The sequence below is a fragment of the Lampetra fluviatilis genome, chromosome 37 (genome assembly GCF_964198595.1).
Source record: "Lampetra fluviatilis chromosome 37, kcLamFluv1.1, whole genome shotgun sequence".
NCBI lineage: Eukaryota > Metazoa > Chordata > Hyperoartia > Petromyzontiformes > Petromyzontidae > Lampetra > Lampetra fluviatilis.
Window position 1 is genome coordinate 9,714,714 of NC_136311.1, and position 17,163 is coordinate 9,731,876.

Genomic DNA, 17,163 nt, shown 5'->3' on the forward strand with positions numbered 1-17,163 from the left:
CATTGCAAAATATTGCAACCACATTTAATAATGCACGTTACTTTTTAAGGACTCTTTTGTATGACTTGATTTCTAACGGTGCTACAAAATATGAAATGGAGCATCACGATGGATCTCTTTAACAGCAGGATGTATACCCTTTCCCTTGGCAGGAAATAACATCAAAGGGCGCATCTACAGGAACACTGAGGGCCCGGTGTGATAATCTGGTGACCTACAAAAATCCATGACCTTTTGCAGCCTGCCAAAAATATCTTCGCGTGAAGTGCATCCACTGGGTATTCGCCAACTCTTTTGAAGTGTAAAACACAAAAAATGAATAAGTAAATGAAATTCCAGTGCTCGTGGGTAATTTTATATTGTGATTGGCATGAGCACTCACTCCTTTCACGGGTTTGCATGTAAACAAGAACAGATGCCACCAGACTAAGTTCATTTGTCAAGGCAGTTGACTATCTGTGGTCATATCTCTCCCTTGCAAAAGAGCATTGTATCTCAATGAGCTAGCACGGATTGAAAATAAATAAATAAGAATTCCATATGTCCATTCTAGCATCACAATAAACGATGCATAATAAATGCGAGTCATAATCACACGCGTGCCTGGTTGAATACAAAATAAACTGCATCTACACTGACACCACCGACCATGACAATGTTTAATCATGCCAAAAATTGGATGCCTCTATAGACAATAGAGCAAAACGTGACGTTAAATCTGCAGTAACAAAATCAGATGGCCCACGCTCATATATTTAACCCTATCAGTTATTTCCAGCCATTAACATGTCAATAAATTAATGCGCTGTCTGATATTCAAAGTTGTCCTGGTCGTGTTGTGATTTTTCTAATCACTGCCACATTAAGTTCACCATCAGTGACCATCAGGCTGGCTGTAAGATACTGCGTTAGCCCTTGCTGCGCGTGACATGTCTAGTAACAAAGGGGGTGGGGGAGCATTGGTGTGGGCACTGCGCTGTGGACCTGGCAATGCACCAATCTACATTGCTTCTGCACAGGAGTCGGATCTCATTGCTCCATGATTTTTCGTTGGCTTTCATGTTTGGCGTTCTCCCTTTGGCTGTCATTCCGTCGTGAGTCTCAGGCCTCCATCGGCCCGTTGGCACCTACAGCAGTTCTAGATTTGAAGCTTTCGTGACTGCAAGGATTCATATTCTTAGGTTTTTTCGGTGAAGTCACGTAGGTAAAAAAAATAAAAATTAATAAAAGTGAAATAAAAAATAAAATAAAAATCACGACGTTTCGGAGGCAACACAAGCTTCCGTCTTCAGGTGGAACCGTCACAGCACGATAGCTGTATCAAGAAGACGGAAGCTTGTGTTGCCTCCGAAACGTCGTGATTTTTATTTCTTTTTAATTTTACTTTTATTAATTTTAATTTTTTACCTACGTGACTTTACCGAAAAAACCTACAGCAGTGTCCTGCTCAAGACCCCCAGCTACCTTTCATGGCAGTCACATGGTGTCTGTCCTTTGCATTCGTTTTCTGATCCACGTGCTCCTCTTTCTTTCTCTCAGTGGAATTCCAAGCGTGCAAGTGTTCCTCCATCAGTAAGTATGTTTCCATTTAATGTCGTAGCATGTAATATCCACCGATTGAAACCTTTATTTAGGTACAGTGGCACTGTTACTTTTCATCATCTATTTCAGTATTGCAAAAGCATTAAAAACGTATTATTTATTTAATAATGTTGTTGTTAAATTTTCCGGTTATATCCCTTCAATGCACGTTAATTTGTAGCATTAACTTGTGTGGAACTTTTGCTTTGCTGACATTTATATTGAGTCCAACTTTGCAAGGCTTCTCCATGAAGTTATTTCATCATTTCCTGTTATTGAATGCTCTTGGTTGTTATAATAATAATAAAAAAGTACTATTAAAAAAATTAAGATTGTAAAATATTTTCTAAACTTTGATGTTTATTTCTCCAACAGGCAACTGGACATATGGGACAGGTTTGTTCGTATCTCAGGGAGTTCGTAAGTCGAATATTCGTAAGTAAAGGAGTCCCTGTAATGATAATACAATATGAGCGAAACTTATCAAGTTGTATTGCAATCGTTTACCCTATTGCTGAAAAGTTGCCAAACTAATCAAAGTGTTGCTCAAAATCTGGAGTGAAAAAACAAACCAGAGCAAAGCAAGCTATTTGCTCATATTTTGTGCTATGAAGAAGGCCCATTACCTGAAACGTCACTTAATATATTTTTCTTTTCAAGGCCCGAGTGTTACTGACGAATATGTAGATTTTTTTTATTATTAACAAATATGCAAACGCATTTTGGCCTGAGAGCTCCCTCGTCTTCCGTGCTGCTAATTAAACACTCGTGATGACAAACGCATTTTGGAAAGTGTTACATCATAAATCCATATGTTTGCACAATTATTGTTATTATTTTCCTCCTCATTTGTCTGTAAACATAAAGAGACAGTCTTTTAAAATTCCGGTCAAATGAAAGGTTGTGACATTTTCGCCACGGCCACGAGAGGGCGATGGCGTTCCCAACTCGCACTGAGAACTAGGCCCCAATGACACACAATTGGAATAAGCAGCCATAAGATATTTTTTTGGGGTTAGATTTCGTAAATATAAATGTGTCGCTAAACACGCCACCACCCGATACAGCCCATTGGTAAGGTTTGTCACGTAAACAAAACGTGCCAATTCGTTACTAGTTCAGCACACACCCGCTGTGTTGGAGAGTAAACCCACAACGTTTACAATACGACTATGACGTTTCGCCGGTAATTACAACCAGCCCCATCAGGCGACAGCCAGAGTTGTGGAGAACTCATCCTGCTTCGGTCTTAAACAGAGGGATACATATTTACAAATAAATTTACCTTCATATTTACGCGTTAACCCAAAACAACCTCTTATTGGGTGACACAAGCCTACGAATAAGCAGATCATTTATCTCCTTCACACATCTCTCTCTCTCTGTGCATTATATATATATTTAAAATGTACACTTCTCATCAACCACAATGTCTTCTGGGAGTGCATAATTTCAATAGCATTGATTCCATACCACACACAGTTCAGTGGGCATTAAGCTCAGAGGAAGTGGTAACCGAGGAGTAAAAGCAATGGAACAACAGTGGCTGGCGAGATGACCAGGTGGGATCGGTGAGATTCTGCGGCAGAGGCAGAGTCGGCATCACTGAGGTAAGGCAGGGGTTCAAATCCGTGTTTCGTCCAACCTTGGGTAACCCAGATTCTCGATCATAGCGAATTCATGTTAACCCAGTCATAAATATTCACAAAAACGCATGTCAAATTTGGGCGTTCGTCTCATTCGAATACAGTGCATTCCAGTTTCTGAGAATAAAAAAAGCTGGACTAGTGATTAACTCCGCGTGAAGAATTTAACACGTAGGCTTTCACCATCAACATTATGAACTATAATTGATTTTTGGGTCAGATGACGCGAGTAAAATACCTGATAATCCTGGTTCTGTCAACGAAACGTCGTATAACATTTTTATATGTTGCGAGGTTGCTCTCCAACACACCGGTGTGCTGAAGCAGTAATAAATTGGCACGTTTGTTCACGTGACAACTTTATTAGTTGTCTGTGTTGGGCTGAGGTGGGTTTATGACACGCATTTTTCCGACGCGATCTAACCCCTATTTATTTTATCCGTTTGAAGAGTGCACACTATTAAACGCGAACCCACCAGCCTATGAACGTGATGTCAGATCGTTCTGACGCCATATTATTGGGCCGATTGACGACACACGCTGGTGCACTGCTCACTGCTATGAATTCATGACCGAAATGTCTGTCTCACGCGGCGTGGTGTATTCCGCAAATATGGTCGACTGTGAGAGCGGGCACAAGCCGGCGTGAGTAGATTAAACGTTGAGTTTTATAAGGGCACCACGGGGTGACCAGCCCCTCCCCACCCAGCCCCACCCCTCCCACCCCCCTCCCAGCCCCACCCTCCCCACTCTCCCCTCCCCACCCAACCCCTCCCCACCCAGCCCCTCCCCACCCTCCCCTCCCCACCCAGCCCCTCTCCACTCAGCCCCTCCCCACCCTCCCCACGCAGCCCCTCCCCACCCTCCCCTCTCCACCCAGCCCCACCTCTCCCATTTTTGGATTCACGACGGACGGACGGGCACAATAATCCCCTGTGGGCTGGTGGAACCAGGTGGTTCTTACCAGCATAATTATGCCTTCAGTGACGTTAAAGAGGACCGTTTCTCACGCCTGTTCCAAAGCGTGGCAGCGAATTCTGGTCTCGTTCTCACGTTCGCGGTTCATGAGGACATTTATCTCGCAAGAGGCAATCACAGCAAGACTCAAATCAACAAACAGCTGTGATAATTGCCATACCTAGGTTGCGTGTCCCGGGCTGACACGAAAGTGTTAAGCTTGGTTAAACAAAAAAATATAAATACTTTAAAAGTTAGTCGAGTGCGTCATAATTGTCAATCTCGTGACGTCAGTGTTTCGCCACTCCGAATTCTCTTCACGCGTCAACTCGGAAAGGTCAATAGAGCGCTAATGACTGTGACCCTGGCCGTGATTTCCAGGTCCCGTCTCTCGTTAACGACGCTTCCGTGTCGTGTCGAGCAGCAGCGGGCCGGCTCCCGGGCGAGCGTCGACAAATTGAGTGTTTTTTTGGGTCGCGTCCTTCGTTTAAGGAATAAACAACAAAAACAACCTCTACACATTCGTCAGTGAGCCTTGAGAGTAAACCTATACGAGAAGCGACCCTGAATAGCACGCGAATGTTTGTTTTTGCTGTGCTTGTGAACAATTGACAACGCAGCATCACAAAGTCATTTGTTTGGCTTTATACTGGTAGGAACCTCCTGGTTACACCAGCCCACAGGGGATTATTGTGTCCGTCGTGCAGGGAGGGGCTGAGTGGGGAGGGAGGGGCTGGGTGGGGCTGGGTGGGGAGGGGCTGGGTGGGGAGGGAGGGGCTGGGTGGGGCTGGGTGGGGAGGGTGGGGCTGGGTGGGGGGTGGGAGGGGTGAGGCTGGCTGAGAAGGGGCTGGTCACCCCGTGGTCCCCTTATAAAACTCAACGTTTAACCTACTCACGCCGGCTTGTGCCCGCCCTCACAGTCGGCCATATTTGCGGAATACACCACGCCGCTGTTGACCCTGGCCATTGACCGAGCAACCCAACCTTCCTACCAGCTCCCTCCGCAGGAATGTGTTATAGGCTGAGTGCCGCCCCTGCAACCCTCGGCAAGGCATGACCAGCTACACACACACGTGGTCGCATAGGTATGACCCGCTGCAAACACACGTGGTCGCTCGCTGCACAGACACACACACGTGGTCGCGCACAGCTGTTGTGGGGGAGAAGCGCCGACCGCCCTGTCTCCCGCCCACGTGACCTTCCACGTGCTCTCCACGCTCCTCCCACATCTCGCACCACGCCTCCCCCATCTCTCGTCCCGCCCACGCCCCACCCCCCTCCGCTGTCGGCCCCGCCCACGTCGCGAGGCGCGTGCGCGCGCCCAAGCGAGCACTTCCCCCCAAGGCCAATCGGACGCGAGCTCGCACAAAGAGCGCTCGTCCTATTGGTCGCGAGCCCAGGAGCGCGCGCCTCCACGGCGGGGGTGGGGGTTTAGGGGGCGGGGACGAGCCGGTGCAGCCGTCCAATGGGCGTGTGGGGCGGGCGCGCGGATGCGGATAAATTTGAGGGGGGGGGGGTGGCCCCGTTGTTAGCCCGGCGGGTGGTGGGCGGTGATTGGTGGGCGGTGTCGGTGGGCGGAGCGATCACGAGTGTGGGCGGGGCGATCACGAGTGTGGGCGGGGCGATCACGAGTGTAGGCGGGGCGATCACGAGGGTGGGCGGGGCGATTACGAGTGTGGGCGGGGCGATCACGAGTGTGGGCGGTGCGATCACGAGTGTGGGCGGAGCGATCACGAGTGTGGGCGGGGCGATCGCGAGTGTGGGCGGAGCTTGCCGCAGGGGGTGGCGCCTCGCGGGCCCGGGCCTCGCCTTTTGTTCGCGTCGCGCCGAGCGGCGAGGACGAGGCGGAGGAGGAGGCGGCGGCTCGGGCTGCCCTCCTTCCCTCCCTGCCTCCCTGGGTCTCTCCCCACAACCGCGGTGTCTTCCCCCGGGGTCACTCGACGTGCTACGCGTTGCTTCCCCATTTCCTTCGCACGCACGCCGCGGTGCCGGCCCTCGGCAACAGTCCGGGAACGAGCGCGGGCTTGCTCCCATCGGCAACCCGGCGTCGGCCACAGGAGGAGAAGGAGTGAGTGGTCGAGGGCGATCGGCGTGGATACAACAAACAAACAGCGAGTGAGTGGGCTAGGGGGGACGTGAAAAGGACGGGATCCCGGCGGGCTGCGAGGAGCTCCGAGCGAGCTGGCACCAGCCGAGCCGGGCCCAGCCGGCCTGGGGTTGCGGCCGGACTGGGGTGGCCGAGCCCGGCCGGGCCGGGTTTGCCCAGGAACGGACGAGCAGGGGAGGAGGTCGCGCCGGGCTCGGCTCCTGGAGCTACTGCCCCTGCGGGGGTGACGGGGTCGGGATGGCCGTGGACACTCAACACAATCGCCACCACCACCGCCACCACCTCCGTCGCGATTGTTCGAGCGGCAGCCGAGTTGCGTTGTCGTCGTCGTCTGCGGCGGCGTTGTTGTTGGCGTCGTTGGCACACGCACTGAGCTGAGAGTCGGGTGGTCGGGCACTGGCGCCAAGTCCCCGGCCTCTCCTCCTGCTCCTCCAACCCCCACACACCTCCTGCTGCACCAGCTGCGCTGCAACCTCCCCCCCCCCCGGGGCCATCGCCATCCAGCAGCAGCAGCGCGTCTCGTCCGACTCGCAACACCACCGACATCACCACCAACACCAACACCACTGACATCAACACCACCACCGACATCACCACCGACATCACCACCAACATCACCACCGACATCACTACCACCACCGACACCACCACCAACACCCACCCGCCTGCTCACTTCACTGTCGACCACTTCACCTGCGCCATCATCATCGTGCTGATCATCCACCCACGTCCGCCCGCCCCCAGCGCTAATAATCCCATTAGCATCACCACCTCGCTCATCTTCACGACGAGCACCCCCCCCCCATCCTAAATCATCTCCCAGAACCATCACCGGCACACCACCCACCCCTCTCTACTCTTCCTCCACCACCACCACCACCAACCACATCAATCCACATCTCCCTTTTCACCACCATCATCATCGCCACTTGAGCTCCATCATCTCACTCGCGCCCATCAACGCTCGGCCACCTCCCTCCGTCGCTGTTGTTGTTGAGTGAAGTAGTCGAGACGAAGACGAAGCAGCAGCAGTATCAGCAGCATCAGCAGCAGTGGAACAAGACGTGCTGCCCTCCTCCTCCTCCATGGCGCTGTGCGGTGCAGCCGCCGCCGCGGGACAGAGGCAGACGGCGACTCGGCTCATGGTCTACAACGGCGGCGTCCCCGCGGCCACGGCGGCCGTGGGGCCGGCCCACAACCACCACAACCACCACCACAACCATCACCACCACCACAGCCACAGCCAGCAGCAGCAACACCACAGCCAGCAGCAGCAGCACCACAGCCAGCAGCAGCAGCAGCATGCCGCTCACTTCCACCCGCAGCCTCAGCCACAACAACAACAGCAACAACAACAACAGCAACAACAACAACATCCTGCAGCAGCGGTGCATCCTCAGCACCCGGCGTCGGGTCCTCACGACTCGAGGCAGCCTTACTTCCCCTCGCCTGCACCCGCAGCGCCCGTGCAGGCTGCCGCATCTGCAGCGGTACATTCGCATCAGCATCACCATCATCAGCAGCACCACCAACCCCAGCAGCCCCAGCAGCAGCAGCAGCAAGCCCCGGCAGGACCTCGGCTGCCTCCCGCGGGAGACGTGGAGCCGGATCGGCCCATCGGCTACGGCGCGTTCGGCGTTGTCTGGTAAGGCGATGATCTTCACTCAACCTCCTTGCCTCGTCTTCTTTTTAATAAAGTGCCGCGTGGCCAACAACAATAGCAGCAGCAGCAGCAGCAAGGTCGGTCGGTAATCGGCTTTGGTGGTGGTGGTGGTGGTTGTTGCACGGCTGTGGTCAAAGGATGTTTGGGATGAACGGTGTAGGTGGAACTCTACAAAAAAAACACACGCGCGGCTGCGTGGTTGGGGAGGACATGGCAGTGCAGTACAACACGTGGGTTGATTCTCTCGAAATGCGTGGTGGGATATCTCCTGGTCCTCCCGGTTTCCGCGCACACAAGCTGAACCACCACTCATTACACTGCACTATACACTACACTCCACCACCACCCAACCTCCCCACACCGCCGCCTCTCGAAATGTGTGGGGGGATATCTCCTGGTCCTCCGGTTTCCGCGAACACAAAAGCCGAACCAACCACTCATTACACTACACTATACACTACACTCCACCTCCCACCGCCGCCTCCAATGAAGCAAGACCCTCTTGACTCACCAGTCTTGAGACTCTGAGACTTTCTGTGTAAACAGGGGGGGGGTTATTGTTATGTAGTTACAGCAGTGCGTGGCTGTGTGCCGCAAACCAGTCAACACATACGGTTTAGCTGTCTTCTTGTGCGGGGAAATTGAGTTTGCAGCTCCAATACGCCGTTTCAATCTGGGCTAACAAACATTTTTCAAATCAGTTTGTGTTTCTCCCTTGCGATGGGACTTTGTAAGATGAACGTTGAGATTGATAAGGGCACGGCGTGACCAATAAGGGGGTAGTGTAGTGTGTAGTGTATTGTGTCATGTATATGATGAACGTTGAGATTTATAAGGGCACGGCGTGAGCAATCAGGTCTGAATTGGTCTGTAATAAGATAGGGGCACTGATAAGGGGTAGTGTATAGTGTAGTGTATAGTCGTGTATTGTGTCGTGTATATGATGAACGTCGAGATTTATAAGGGCACGGCGTGAGCAATAAGGTTTTAATTGGTCTGTAATAAGATGGGGGGGCACTGCTAAGGGGTTGACAGAATGAACACGACCGATCTGGACAGATCTCTTGAAGCTAAGCAGGGTCCACCACCGACTCAACCATTGCATAACACACACACACACACAGGTCTCTTTTGGTTGTGGAGGGGCTCCGTGTTGGCACGGGGAGGGAGATTCAGGGCAGCAAACTCCGTCTGTTGGACTGTACTATGTATGCTCCAACGTCTATGCTCGGCAGCCCGCACTGACCAGCGTAGCCAACAACAACAACAAAAAGTGGTCACGTGGCCCCCCACGATCGGCACGACGTGGGGAGACGCACTCATCCAGCAGTGGATTGACACAAGAAGATGTGTACGTGTGCGCGCACTGCACACGTGTGCGCGCACTGCACACGTGTGCGCGCACTGCACACGTGTTGTCGTAATCATCGCCACTCAGGGGAGACAAAGGCGGTCGCGCGTGGTTGCTGCCCCCCCCCCCACACACACCTCGTGTGCCGTGCCGGCCTTCATATGTTGCTACTCGCTCACAACACGTGGCCTAACAGTCTGTTACAGGGCTACACGAGGGGGGGGGGGGTGTTTGTCGTCTTTGTTGTTGTTCAGGTGGCATCTTCTTCTCATTCTCTTGAGCCCGCTGGCTATTGGGAGGATCTCGTTTGACTGCACTGGGTCGAGGGAAGGGGGTCTGGAGGTCGTCCTTCCTTGCGTCTGGCTTGTTTTGTTCTTGCCGCTGTGTCTCCCCCCCCACCCACACCCACACCACCTTTGCATGGCTTTGTTGAACAAAAGCGAGACGAGGCGAGCTTGTGCGTGTGCCGGTGACCGGAGGTAGACGAACCCCGCCACGCACGACAAAGCGAGGCGAAGACTTAAGGGAGGCGTCGTTGCATTTGGGTTTTTGCGATAATAGTGGACGCGCACACACCGCACACACGCACGGCACACCGCACGCACACCACACACCGCACGCACACACGGCACACCGCACGCACACCACACACCGCACGCACACACGGCACACCGCACGCACACCACACACCGCACGCACACACGGCACACCGCACGCACACCACACACCGCACGCACACACGGCACACCGCACGCACACCACACACCGCACGCACACCACACACCGCACGCACACACACCACACACACACCAAACACACACCAAACACACACCGCGCACGGCACGCTCACGGCACGCACAGGACACACACGGTACTGGCACGCACACACACCGCACACACACCGCACATACCACACGGCACACACCGCACATACCACACGGCACACACACCGCACACACCACACGGCACACACACCGCACACACACCGCACACACACCGCACACACACCGCACACACCACACGGCACACACACCGCACACACCACACGGCACACACACCACACGGCACACACACACCGCACACCGCACACACACGGCACTCGCACACCGCGCACACACACCGCACACACCACACGGCACACACACACGGCACACACACACGGCACACACACACCGCACACACACCGCACACACCGCACACACACACCGCATACACGGCACACACACATGACATACACACCGCACACACACACACACCACACACACACACGGTTTCTCCTCCTTATCGAGCGAGCGGCGGTAGCCGTGCTGGCCAGCGTGCGTGATTGACAGCGGTGATCAATGATGGGGACTTAATTGAACGTCGTCGTTTCTCCACCAAACCCCCCACGTGGGTTCGCATCACCTTCGGCCAGTGCCGTTTTGCCATTGGCGAATTTCTCGTCGATTTCCCCCGCAGTTCGTTTTGAGACAGAGAGAGAGAGACCCCTTGCCACCCATGGACCTGTCTTTGTGGAGAGCACGTGGATAACCAGGGGTAATTCTTCCTCCGACTTTAATCCCCCCCCCCAGCCCACCCCACCACCGGTTCGCCACTACCAATCATTGCAGTGCAGTGCATTACTTAATTTTGTCAACTAGAGGATTACACCGATTATATTTTTTCCAGCCTCTTGTGACTCGGAGATAAGCCGGTGATGTCATCAAGCTACGGGTCAATGTAGGCAAACGCGACCCATCCCTTTTGCGATTGCTATTTTTTAAAATTTTTTAAAACATCGCCGCTTGCTTTATTTATCTCCGCTAACGTGCTGCGTTCCATGCCCGGAGTAGAACGTGTCCGAGAGTACGTCCATCATCCACGGGAGTTTTGAGCGATAAAATGTAGCTCCTGTAGAGCTGCGGTCGGTGGATTATTACGTCTCGGGGTCTCGAGAGATGGCGGCGACTCTGAGTGAGAGTGGCTTTCATCCAGCAGTGGATTGGTCATGGCTGATGATTTAATTGAGGATACATCTCACGATCGCAATCTTATCGCGTGGCCTGCTCGACGGACGCTGCCGTTATTCCGTTGGTTAATAAAAGTAAAATAAAAATCACGACGTTTCGGAGGCAACACAAGCTTCCGTCTTCAGGTGGAACCGTCACAGCACGCTTGCTGTATCAAGTAAATGAGAAATTCCAAGAGATACTACTCCGTATATATACTGGTTGAGGGGGGGATGAGTCAGGACAGGCCCCCTTTTTATTAATATGGTAAGGTTGGTACGGCTTGAAACTATGGCTAGTCTGCATAACAAAGGACTGAGCCTTTGTTATGTAGACTGGCTGAGATGGGGGGGGGTTGCCAGAGTTGTTAAAAAACAACCTAAGAATATGAATCATTGCAGTCACGAAAGCTTCAAATCTAGAATTCCGTTGGTTGTTCGGGGGGTACCCATTCGAGTTGCCATGGTGATTGCGGTATCTATGGTGTGCGTTGCTGCTGCTGGTGCCACGTCGCGATGAAACGTGGTTGAGTGCCAGTCGGACAGCTGGCAACATTTACTCCACGTGTGCTGAGGACCGTGGAGGCAGCGTTGCCGCATTTGCTTCTCCGCCGAAAGCAGGACATCCCACGGTTGATTGTGATGACTTGACAAAGGAATACCAAAATACGGTCCTTTTTTGGAGGTTTAAGTAGTGAAACGATTACAATTAAACTGCTTGCACACAACAAGATAACACGGCTTCACCAAAATAAATGTGTTAGCGCTACATCCGGGGCTTAATTTCTCACTGAAATAATTTCCATGTTCGCATTGTAAACTGGAGTCGGCACTTTTTGACCAGTTTCCACGACTTCAGCCAGATGGATATCTGGATGTGATGTGCCGGGAATGGAAATACTGTGTTTTAGATTTTCGCAACCAGCAGTGTGGTACTCAAACCAAAAGCACCGATCGACGCGAGTTTCCTCCAATTGATGGCCCTGGCAAATTGATGGCCGTGTCAGTTTTAGAAGAACACAAAATATTTCAAAGTGTGTGCAGTGCTGTGTCCCAAATCTTCCACTGCGTGCAGTGGGGGTGGGGTAAAGTGTCTTGTCGCTCCATGTTCTACGACGCCTCTGACCGGTCTGGAAGACCCCAGATAAAAGGTTGAGTGTACTGTCAAATGTTGTCGTGCCGTGTGTGTGTGTGTACGGCCCTCATTTGTCAGTCCGCTTTTGGACAAGGGCCTCCTCCCCCATGCCGTGGGTGGGCCATGGGGGTTATTTGACCATATTTCACCACACTGTTTCAGTGTGGGTTGCTAAAGGCGAGGAGGTATAGAGAGAGGGAGCACTTTACCAATGCAACAATGGATTTCGATGCAATGCCGTCCCTGCTGATAATTAATCGCACCTTCGCTCACTGCCTACAGTACCTGTTTTTATGCACGGTAGTCGTCCACCCAAGTACTGTCCAGGATGAACCCTGCTCGGCGTAATAGCGCATAGCAGTGCACCACGGTGTCATGCCACGTGTTTTGTATTATATTGTATTTATTCTACAGAAAGCACCGCTGAGGACTACACGTTCCCCTGTCGGTACCGGAGTTGTGGTTTTCACCTTCGCACCGTTTCACTCTTCTGTGCTGCAGCTTGTCACATTCCGCCGATGTGTACGCGCTTTGTGTGCGTCGTTGTGTACTACGGGATGATGCTGTGGTGTAAAAGATTAACACGCTGGACTTGCTATCCAGACGTCGACGGTTCGGACTCCCGGCACGGCAGTATAAACAGTGCTGCAGGTTTATTAAATCCACCCTCCCTCTGCCTCTGTCCACCCAGCAAGTATAAATAAATGGGTTGAAAACGATTTGTCGATTGGCGGTTCTAAGTAATGTGTGGGGGGTGCCTCCCACATCTTCCCCAGATGTCTGGCCAGCATGGGACAGGAGGCCAAAATACAATCTAGGAGAGGCTGTCCAAGAGCTCCTCCTTCTGCCAGCAATGGTGTGAACAAGATATTCCAGGGGCTGCAGCATTACCTTGCCAACTGAATAGAGGACCACCGCTGAGGACCCGGCTACGCTGTTCCCATGTTTGTGGAGTGCTGCTTTTCACCCTAGCACCATCGCACTCCTGTGTCGTGCAGCATGCCGTGTGTAGCAGTGCGTACGTGGTTTTGTGTGGTTTAATGTATCCGGGAAATCGTTTCAGAGTCTCAAGACTCTCATTCGTGGGGGTCATGCATTGGGACGTTTGACCAATTCCTGCTATTCTCGCGTATTATGGCAATATGTTCGGGAGCCGAGTGCAATGTCGAGGTCTGCTAGCCACGAGAAGGCTTCGGGATGAAGTTTAGGTAGTTTTGCTCTTCCTCCATTGAAGGAGCGCGAACTAAAGTGGTTTACTATGTGGTCAGTAGCTTGGGCGACATGGTCACAGTTGCACTGTGGTTTATATTTATGGAGGAGATGTGCACATCGGCCTGCTGATCTTCTGATGCGGTTGATGGTTACGCCGGCTTCTTTGAGGAATGTGAAAGTCAGGTGGTGCGATGTTTGTGAGGGGTCTCGAATGAGGTGTTTGTTCTGGACGTCCACGTTCTTCCGTATCTAGGTGAGAGTCCAGGATGGTGCGTTTTATGTTTGAGAGGAAAGCAGAATACCCAGGCAACATTCACCACGCATACGGGGAGATAACGTTTTGATTTAAAGCTTTCGTGACTGCAGGGATTCATCTTCTTGGTTCTTTCTGTAAAGTCACGTAGAAGGGAAGTAATAAAAGAATAAAAATAAAACATAATCAAATAATTCTCACGATGTTTCGGCCACAACGCAAGCAGCCGTCCTCAGGTGAAGAACAGGTCTGTCGGGAAGACAGCATGTCAAGAGGAATTTAATAAGTTTAATAAATTCCTCTTGATATGCAAATTATTTTGTCAAGGCGCTCTTCCCACTCCAACCCAGCTTAAATATACGCTCCAAGCCTGGTGGTGTTTCATTCAGACGCTGTCTTCCCGACAGACCTGTTCTTCACCTGAGAACGGCTGCTTGCGTTGTGGCCGAAACGTCGCGAGAATTGTATTTTATTATGTTTTATTTTTATTATTTTATTATTTCCCTTCTACGTGACTTTACCGAAAGAACCAAGAAGAAGGGGAGATAACGTTCTCAAGTTTTGCGCAGGAAGGTTCACAATTCCACTTTCCATTGTCTCTTGACCACCTCTCGTGGGAATATCATGGGTTTGCATGATCCTCCAACCCTTGCCTGCAATACACCGAGTCACAGACGTACACTGCACAGCCGGCATATTGCTATAAAATTCCATTCCGATATTGAAATTTGGGTCTGTGTTCCGGTCACAATGGATTTAACTTCAGGTACATTGTTGAAGGACCTAACACTTGTTTTTTTAAGCGTGGAAGCTTTTGCATAATGCACTTTTATTTATCTGGTGTCTGATGAGCCAATTGTAAAACCGAGAGCAGCATTTGTTCTGCAATGGACTACAGTGCAGAAGTAATGCGGCAAGTGAAGTCCGTTTATTCACGCGTTGCAAAGTTGATTTTCCCGTGTGTAGTTGAACATCCAGAAAAATCACAAGGCCCACGGTGCTTTGAAGGCCATCTGCCATATTTGAGGTACATCAAATAGCTTCCACATCACCGGAATTACGTTTTCCAGGTCCGCGGACAGGAGGTAGGCATAATCCTTTGGTTCAGCCTGAACGTGTGACAACTCAAAGGACTTCCCATGGCTTTCTGCGCTTCTCGGCGCTCGGCTTGTTTTAAAAGTGTTTTTTTTTCCTCTCTCTCGTTCGACGCGCACGCACGGCCCACGCCGACGGTGTCGCGCGAGTCTCCGAGGGCCTGCCAGTCAGAATAAACACGACTTGCATGAATTCGCCGCGTCCTGCGCGTTGTGATAGAGCATGGGGTCACTGCGGCGGCTGAGCAACGTCAAAGTGTCGGCAGTCCGTGACAACCGCGAGTTGGTGAATGCCCTCGCAAGCCCGCAGCCCTTCCCTGTTTAATAACGGCTCTTACCCAAGTGCCAGATATTGAGCTGCAGCTGATTTTCAACCCTCCACCACTCAAAATGTCACACACGATACATTGGGTCCCTGGCAAGCATTCGCAAAGAGACGGTTTAGAAAGCCGTCAGTAATTTTGCATTAATTGGCTGTGGCAAGCAAGACCATTATTTAGCTGTGACGGTCCCACCTGATGACGGAGACTTGTGTTGCCTCCGAAACGTCGTGATTGATTATTTCTTTCTATTATTATTTCTAATATTTGTATTATTTATTTTTACCTACCTAAGAGTATGAATCCTTGCAGTCACGAAAGCTTCAAATCTAGAAAGAAACAAGACCATTGTTTTTTAAAAGTGTTAGAAGAGCCGCATTTATGTCGGTGCAAACTGTGTTATTGGATAACGTTCCCAGATTCTGTTTTAAGTGCCAGAGGTCTGGTTACGTTCAAAGCTATGAGCTCATTAACTGTAAGAACACTTGATAACCGTTGGACCACGCGGTTGCACAAGATGATAACGTGGTGGAAGAGGAGTCGAGGATTGTAATGTAATCGCCACCACAGTACCGATAATCAGTATTGTATCTCCTCGGGTAAAGAACACATTACTAAATTACAGTATAAATAATGCCGTGAGCTCTGGGTTAGAATATGCTCCGGAAATACAACGGCACCCCAAACGTGTACCCAGTGCCAATAATGTTATACAAGTCTGATCTCACACACACCTACCATATTATAAGACTCACTCCCAACTTTTACTGCGTAAGATGCAACCCCCCCACCCGGCCCCCCCCCCCCCCCCCCAAAACTTTTACCGTTAAATACATTGAAAAAAGTCTCGTCTTATATTCCGCCGGAACATGGTACAACTCTCGATTTAAAGCTTTCGTGACTGCAGGGATTCATCTTCTTGGTTCTTTCGGTAAAGTCACGTGACTTTACCGAAAGAACCAAGTAGATGGTACAACTCCTCGTGGCTATTTAGCGTCGCGCCTTGTACACAATCTACTCCGCACACGATTGATGAACGGAGGCGAGTGATTTTTGGAACGACGCCTTCGGTCTGCCGCCGTCACCAACAGATGGATCTGTGAGCATCGCCTCGAGGACTGCAAGTCCTCTGTGCTTCTGTGTTGCCTTTGCACCAAACGCTGTGGGAACAATTGAGACACTCTGTGGCTTGCAACTTAGTTCTAGGTGACCGGGTTTGGGCCCCCCCCCCCCTGCCTGCCCCCCCCACCCCCCCTGGTGCTTGAACTGTTAATATCCGAACGGCTAAAAAGACAAAGATCCCCCGTGTAGCCTTAACAGACTGTTGGGGCAAGTGCTGTTAGCGAGCACCTATGAAGGTCAGCACGGCACACGAGGGGGTGGGTGGCCGGCACCACGCCCGGCCGCCTTTGTCTCCCTCGTGGCGATGTTTACTGCACACCGCACCAGGTACTTATTTTGAGGCTGAGTCGACCTAGGGGAGGCCCAGGACCGGTTCAGATAATCTTCACCGGTGTTGGTCGTGAGCGGGAATCGAACTCGGGTCGCCGGGTTCATAGCGCAGCGCGGTAACCGCCACACTGCCGCTCCCCACACGTGTTACGACAGTGATGCCCGTCTCCATGCGTTTAACTTTCTACCTTTTGCCCTAACAGTAGTATAAACTGTATTCTCCGCATTTTAAGATGCAATTTTTTTCTCCTGCGTTTTAAAACAAGAGTTGAGGTTGTGCGTTTTTATAGTGTGGTACACATGTGTGTGTGAGATCATATTATTTCAACTTTATTGGCATTGTAGTTTCTGGAACGTCGCATAATCTGGAGAAGACGGTAGTTGCTACCCGAAATAGTTTTACCC

The 17,163-nt window shown here is 51.3% G+C and overlaps 1 protein-coding gene across 1 annotated transcript in view; it reads left to right on the forward strand.

Annotated features, from left to right (window-relative positions):
• Positions 1-5,854: 5,854 nt before the first annotated feature.
• NLK (nemo like kinase) overlaps positions 5,855-17,163 on the forward strand; it is a 169,408-nt gene continuing 158,099 nt past the window's right edge. Inside the window, exon 1 of the mRNA XM_078873811.1 lies at positions 5,855-7,936. Coding sequence (XP_078729937.1) covers positions 7,377-7,936 — 560 coding nt within the window. The 5' untranslated portion in view covers positions 5,855-7,376. The remainder of the gene's footprint in view (positions 7,937-17,163) is intronic.